We start from the raw sequence: 7,142 nt of genomic DNA on the forward strand, positions 1-7,142 counted from the left end.
TTGTTGAAAATTATTTTCTCTTCTTCAAATGGAAGAACGTTTAATGGATCAGAAAACAGAACCTGGAATTATGGCTATGGTTAAATATCAGTAAGAAGAGTTAAACAAGCCAAAGTCTTGTGCTGGCATCTAAATGTGGAAAGCACGATGTGTGCAAGTCTGGACCATTGTGAAAGTTAGACAGTGCTGCCCACTGCCTGGTGGTGCAGTCACAGCTACTTGGGCAGCTGAAGTGTTTGGAGAAGATGCACGGAGGGAATCCTGTCGTCAGTTTTGCTTGAGGGAGATGGAGTGAGCAAATCTAGTTCAGCATCAGCAGCTGAGAGACAACCAGGGGGCAGCAGTAGGTGCCTGCTGACCTTGTTTGCTTTTGCACACCAGCTTCTTCAAATTGCATATCCACACCGAAGTGATTTACTTGCTGTTTCACATCACTGCCCTTTCTTCCTGGTGATGGTCTGGTTTGCTTATAGTTCTCAAGTTGTTTGATGGTAAAATTAGTATTTTGACACTTGATAGAACTAATATGGTGATAGTATGGTACAGTAAATATTCTCTCCATGCTGAGTAATTAAACTGCAGCTGTTTGGAGTTCCTGCTATGAACGCTGAGTAACTGCTTCTACAGTAATTGTCACTGAGGTCTGCGCAATTTAATCCTGAGGTTTGGAAGCTGCTGCTGGGGAAACAGATCTCTGGATTATACGGGTGAATCCTAGCCTGGATGGGTAGCTACTCAGTTATGTCTTAGTGAGTACCTACTTGATAGCCTGTGTTGATTTTAACCTATTCTGTAGTGAATGAGTGTCTCAAAAATGAATAAAAAGCACGGGTAGCACAGGGCTGAAAAGGCAACAAGGAGCTGTGAAAACACTGTACTGCTTGTACCTGGTTATAGCTGTTGTAGTAAATCAGGATTTTCTTTCAGTCTGACTGTCACCATGTGCTTCTCACCAGTGCTGAACTCATTTCAAATCTGGTATTCCTGATTAGCCCCCTCCGAGCTTGGTCACCGTTCAGTCAAAAAGTGCAGTAGACATTGCTCCTGGGTTTGCTAGATGACCGAATTCATTTGTAGGTGCCTGGTAATATTAAAGAACAGAACCGCACTTCTGAGGAAACTGAGGGGTAGAGCTGGATCACAGTAATAGTGTGTTCAGAGGTAACACAAGAACGCTTTCTTTCTGTTTGGAGAAGAATGCCAAACGAGCGGGAGCTGAGCTCACGTCAGTGTGCGCTCTCATTTAAATACGTGTATTGCCCTGTTAAAGACCAGTTACGTTATTTCATACCTAAATGGACAACCTTTGTACAAAAGGTGCTGATCCTCAATCTATATCCCCACTATTTTAATACTCAAAGCTATCAATATTTAAAGATTTAATGAGCATTTAATTCTTTATGTATATAAGAAAATCACTTAACTACCTAACAGTGGTGTACGAACTTGGAAGAGTAGCTCTAATGAGCCGTGGTTAATTGGGGAGACTTTGTGCTGCTGATTTACAGATTGATAAATGTTGGCTTTCTTGCCAAGTTGTTTATGTTCACAACTTTGCCTTATTCAGAGCACTGTCCTTTTAAGAGAGCTTTTAAAAATAGCAGAAGTTGAAGGGAGTAGAGTTGGAGTGTAATATACACTAGTTGTGTCTGATCTTAAATTAAAAAAAAGTGAAGTCACTAGTACAGACAGTTAGGAGGTTTGTTTTTTTTTTTAAAAGTTCAGTTTAAACCTAGCTCACTTGGCTGGATAAACTGGGACTTCTACCAGGTTCTACCCTCAAACCATTGGAAAAATCATGGATTTCCTATCTTTGGGTGAAGTCTGGCTTCAGCCAGCCAGATCTCATCTTCCACAAACGTTCTGACTCAGCCCGTTTAACTTTGGGGTTTTCTGTTTTCTAGACCACAGTGAAGTCTTTCATTTGGTTTGGATTAATCCTTTTTTTATCGATCATGGTGTATCAAAAATGCAGGAATGTTGCAAATGCATTTTAGTATGACTAGAAAGAAATGCATTGTAGTGTGGTGATTTCGGAGGGAGTTCTTATTGTTCAGGCCTGAGAAAAGGACAGTGCTCTGGCTTTCTGAAATACGCCTGCCGAATTCTGATTGACACGTGAATCATTTTTGTTTTCTTTTTGTCTCTTCCCAAATCTCCACCATGAATTCTCATGCTTGCTTCCCTCCCATAACATTCCCTTCACACTCCCATCCCATGACACTTCTTCACAGCTTTGTTCATCGTGGACGGCCTGAACCTCTGGACCTTCACCTGGGCATGTTCCTCCCCACACTTCTCACCCAGGCAACCCCAGAGCAGCAGGATCGCTTCTTCATGCCTGCCTGGAACCTGGAGATCATTGGCACTTATGCCCAGACTGAAATGGGCCATGGTACAGTACATTCCCTACATGCTCTTTCTGAGAATGGCTTTGTGTACGGAGGGTTCCCCTGCCTGGGAAGAGTGGTGTGTGTTTACCCCACAACCCCACACAAGCAGTTGTGGCTACGGGGAAAAGTGAACTGAATTTTTTAATGGATGGTTATGCCACGTGCTGCTTGCCCTTTTTTCTCCTGTGGGAGAGTTTGATGTCTGTAGTTCTGTCTGTGAGCACAGTGAGTGCTCCTCTTGTGCCATTCAAACCGGTATGGGTCATGGTGGATGGCTCTGGTGATGTCACTTTGATGACAGCTGTTCATCTCTGCACTTCCCATTCTTTCCAGTGTGATTTCTGCTTTGCTCTACTTAATGTTCAGTGTGAGGACAAAATGACAGAGCTTTAAGGTGCTGAAAGAGGTGCCATAGAAGAGTTGCTTGTCACCTTGGGACTGACCTTGGATCAGAGAACATATTAATGACTTGGTTCCAATGCTTATGTTTTGTGGGGAGGTTTATTCCCCTAGTTCCTTAGTTCACTCCCTTGTGTTCTTTTTAAATGGATGATGAATTGTTTATTTTAAATTCTCTTTCTCAAGCAGACTGGGGTTTTTTGTTGCTGTTCCTTTGCTTTCGAGCTTTGAAATGGATTTTGGGAACTCCAGCAGTATTGTGCTTGCCATCCTTTGAATTGAAAGGGAGGATATTATGCCTTGGGAAACTGATTTTGAGATCTGAGAGTGGCAAATAAGAATTGTTTTCTAAAAATGAGCAGGATTCACCTTTGTGCTGAAGTGAAATGTAGAGACTGAATGAAGCATAATGGAACTGCAAGTCTGGAGAATCTCTTGCACCTAGTGAGGTTTGAAGATCCTTTTCTGGCAAAGTAAATCTGTGTTAAGCTGCCTGTGGAAGTCTACCATTAACTCCAGTGCTTTGGAAACGTGGCTGCATCAAGGTGATCTCCTTTTTCACATCGAAGCTCTTGCGTAGAGTCCCTGGCTGTGTCTTGCGCTGTCAGTCCAGACTATCAGGAACGTTCACAGCTTGTCTGTTTAAGCAAGCAGGCCCAGAGACCTTTTTTTACGCATGCAGGGACAACGCTCCTGCTGAGGCAGGTGTGTGTGAAGGAAAGAGCTAAGAGCAGAAGACAAAGACTATTCCTGGAGTTGTGACCTTCATCTTTTTGCAGTCTGTTCATCTACCTGCATCAGGACACTGGCATGCACATGTCAGTCCTTGCTGTCCTGGGGCTGTGGACAGCCTCGTTTGGGAGAAACTGCTCCACTGAGTGAGGAGGACATAGGCCTGGTGAGGGGATGAAGAGGTGATAGGTGCTACTTATTTCATCTTGTGGCTGAACAGTATATGATTTTTAGTTTGCAATTTAAGCAGGTTGCGGTTTTAGTGAAATCCAGGTGAGGGTGTTTTTGTGGACCTTTTTAACTGAGTAGGGGCTTCTGGTGTGTAATAGCAAAAAGGTGACAGATTGGAGGTGCTTGGAAAACTAGTCTTAGACCACTGGGGAAAAAACATGTTTTCTGAGAACTGGCTTCAGGTCCCAGAATATGGTCTGACTCCCACTTGTTCTTCCATATTTTGTTGATATCTGGTCCTTTCTATAGTCCAAAAGTGAAGTTAAAATTTGTACATAGACCAGTGCTGTCCTTGTCTCTGTTTTTTTTTGGCTGACCTTTTGCCGAAATAAGGTCTTTGCTTATTTTCAGGAACTCATCTTCGGGGTCTGGAAACTACAGCTACTTATGACCCTGCTACCCAGGAATTCATCCTCAACAGCCCCACCGTGACCTCCATTAAGTGGTGGCCGGGTGGACGTAAGTGCCTCGCTCTGTGTCTGAATCTGGAAGATGTATGGAAAAACTTTGGGTGGCAATGTCCTGTGTGTCATAGCTACAGAATGGTGATGGGAAGATGGACCAAAGAGCTGGCTGAAAGGCAGTTACTCTGGCACAACAAGAAACAGACTTACCAGAGCCCACATAAGCTTTGGATTATCTGTGCACTCTGAATTGTTTTCAGCATCATTCACACTGTGGATTTAGTGTAATTTTTGATGGGTTGTATATCAGAAGCTTTTATACTTCTTCAGCTCCCTGTGTAGGTTTGTCGGTCCAGCTTCCGTTGACTTGAGCAACAGCATGTTTCTAGCTGTAGAATTTGAATGATAACCAATCTTGTAAATCTGGTTTTCTAACACGTCATGGTTCAGGTAATCTCAGGTTCTGCTTTAAGGAAAGATACTCTGTGTGTGTAAGTCTGATTTTTTTATTTATTTATTTATTTTATTTTTCCCCCTCTTACAACTCCCATTCCTGCAGTGGGAAAGACGTCGAACCATGCCATTGTTCTGGCTCAGCTCTACACTCAGGGCCAGTGCAAGGGACTGCATGCCTTCATTGTTCCCATACGGCAGCTGGGCACCCATGAACCTTTGCCAGGTAAAAACGAACGTCAAGGGAATGAATGTTTCTCTCTCACTATATACAGCTGCAGGTGTCCCGTCAATGTGCATGGCTTATTTCACCAGCTGATTTCAGTGAGTAAATGGTAGGTGACAGGCCTTAAAGGAGTCTTCCTTGTGACTGAACTACCTCTAAATGATCTTTCATGTCCAACTTTCAATGTGAAAGTTAGTTTGGGATTTGATTCTATTCCAGTGTTTCCCAGCTGTGCTGAGGCAGCATGTCCTGCGTTTTCAAGGGAGAGAATCCCTTTCATCATTCTCTAGCTATAGGTGAGCTGGATGATCCTAAGAGACAACTCCCCCGCTGACTGGATAGCAGGGCTGCATGAGCATTATGAAAGTCCCTGTGTTTTGCTGTCCACTCTTCCTTCAGAGAGATTAAGGACCTCATTAGCTGTTGTCCATAACGATGCCAGGACTTGCTTGAACACTGAACACTCTCTTTGTTGGAGAAGGCTTGAACCTCCTTTTAACACAAGCGGCTTTCTCTGCGGCAGGTATTACAGTGGGAGACATTGGGCCAAAATTTGGTTATGATGAAATGGATAATGGTTACCTGAAAATGGACAACTTCAGAATTCCTCGGGAAAACATGCTGATGAAATACGCCCAGGTAAAGTGGTGAATTTTAGCATATGTTGTTAGTGTTGGGCACTTGAAATGCTCATGTGTGGTTGAACAGAGTAATAACAGGACTGTAGGTTACTTGTAAGTGCTTCTTGTTGAGTTTAGAACTTCATGTGAACATATGAAAGAGAGAATTATTTAAAAACTCAACAGTCTGTATTTTGTTTTGGCAGGTTGAACCGGATGGCACCTACGTGAAACCAGTCAGTGACAAGCTGACCTACGGGACCATGGTGTTCATCCGATCTCTCATTGTAGGCGATTCAGCTCGCTCCCTGTCCCGGGCTTGTACCATTGCCATCCGCTACAGTGCCGTGAGACACCAGTCTGAGCTAAAGCCGGGGTAAGTGCAGTGAAGCAAAAGAGCAGCTGAAGTGCTGAGGGGGAATTCCCAAATACTGGAAGGAAAAGGGACTGTGGTTAATGCTGTTTGCTTTGGCACTTGATAGTTTCAGAACATTGTTTCATCCTGAGAAGCGAGTGATCTTTCATTCCTGACAGCCAAAGTGCCTCCCCCCTGCCAGAGGCTGCTGCTGTGTGGTCTGCCATAGTCTGGCTTGGTGCGGTGGCTTGTACTCTCCGAGTGGAGGAGCTATGTAGAGTTGAGTAGGACTCACAGCAGTGTGCTGGCCACTGGCATACTAACTCATCTGTGTTTTGCTCTAGGGAACCAGAACCCCAGATCTTGGATTATCAGACCCAACAATACAAACTCTTCCCTCTCCTGGCAACGGCGTATGCTTTTCACTTTGTGGGAGCCTACATTAAAGACACCTATCGCCGGATTAGTGGAGACATTAACGAAGGGGATCTGAGTGAGCTGCCAGAGGTACACAGTCCTCTGATTTTTATGTAAGATTTCTTTACAGCATGGGAAAAAAGGCATCAAGCCTTTCTAGCTTTACTCACGAGACATCTTATACTTCATTCAATTCAGCGATCCCACGCTCAGTATGTGCTGGTGACTTTTATTTCTTATTCGCACTAGTCCTTTAGCAACCTTTTATAAAAAAAATCAGGGAGTAATGAGCACTAAGAAAGCTACTGTAAATATATTATTTAAAAAGGTGACTTTCCAGGAGTGATGGCAAATGGCTTGAGAGTGGTGTTACGACTGGTCTTATGCTTGTGCTGTAGCTTCATGATTGTTCTTCCAGGTGCCTAGGGTAGAACTGGAGCATTGATCAAAGGTACTGGTACAGTACTGGGAGGTGAGGGCTGTGAAATGTCGGTTTTCAGTTAGGGATTCTGTCTGAGAACCTAAAGTGACAACAGGCGATTGAAAAAGGTCTTCTACATAACATATAGAAACAGAAAGGATGGGGGGTACTCAAAAGAAGTCTTCACATGTACAGAGGTTTTCATATAAATAGTTCAGCTCAGGATAGAGTCCTTACAAGAAAAACAAGACCCTGTGGAACACTGGAAGGATGGTGTTGACTTTTTTTTGGGGGGGGAGCTGCAGTACTTAGCATGTGTATGTGCAAGCTAAGAATAGATCATAATCTAAACTGGCTTTGCTTTTGTCCCTCAGCTCCATGCACTGACAGCAGGGCTGAAGGCGTTCACTTCCTGGACTGCCAATGCTGGCATTGAGGAATGTCGGATGGCGTGTGGTGGGCATGGCTACTCTCGCTGCAGTGGCATTCCT

The 7,142-nt window shown here is 43.9% G+C and overlaps 1 protein-coding gene across 1 annotated transcript in view; it reads left to right on the forward strand.

The window, feature by feature from the left end:
• Positions 1–7,142, forward strand: part of ACOX1 (acyl-CoA oxidase 1, palmitoyl) — a 17,371-nt gene that overhangs the window by 6,571 nt on the left and 3,658 nt on the right. The window contains exons 3-9 of the mRNA XM_010137032.1: positions 2,235–2,395; positions 4,107–4,214; positions 4,719–4,838; positions 5,362–5,477; positions 5,665–5,834; positions 6,158–6,320; positions 7,026–7,139. Of these exons, the coding sequence (XP_010135334.1) occupies positions 2,235–2,395; positions 4,107–4,214; positions 4,719–4,838; positions 5,362–5,477; positions 5,665–5,834; positions 6,158–6,320; positions 7,026–7,139 (952 nt within the window). The remainder of the gene's footprint in view (positions 1–2,234; positions 2,396–4,106; positions 4,215–4,718; positions 4,839–5,361; positions 5,478–5,664; positions 5,835–6,157; positions 6,321–7,025; positions 7,140–7,142) is intronic.

This window comes from Buceros rhinoceros, unplaced genomic scaffold, assembly GCF_000710305.1.
Source record: "Buceros rhinoceros silvestris isolate BGI_N320 unplaced genomic scaffold, ASM71030v1 scaffold1115, whole genome shotgun sequence".
In the NCBI taxonomy this organism is placed as follows: Eukaryota; Metazoa; Chordata; class Aves; order Bucerotiformes; family Bucerotidae; genus Buceros; species Buceros rhinoceros.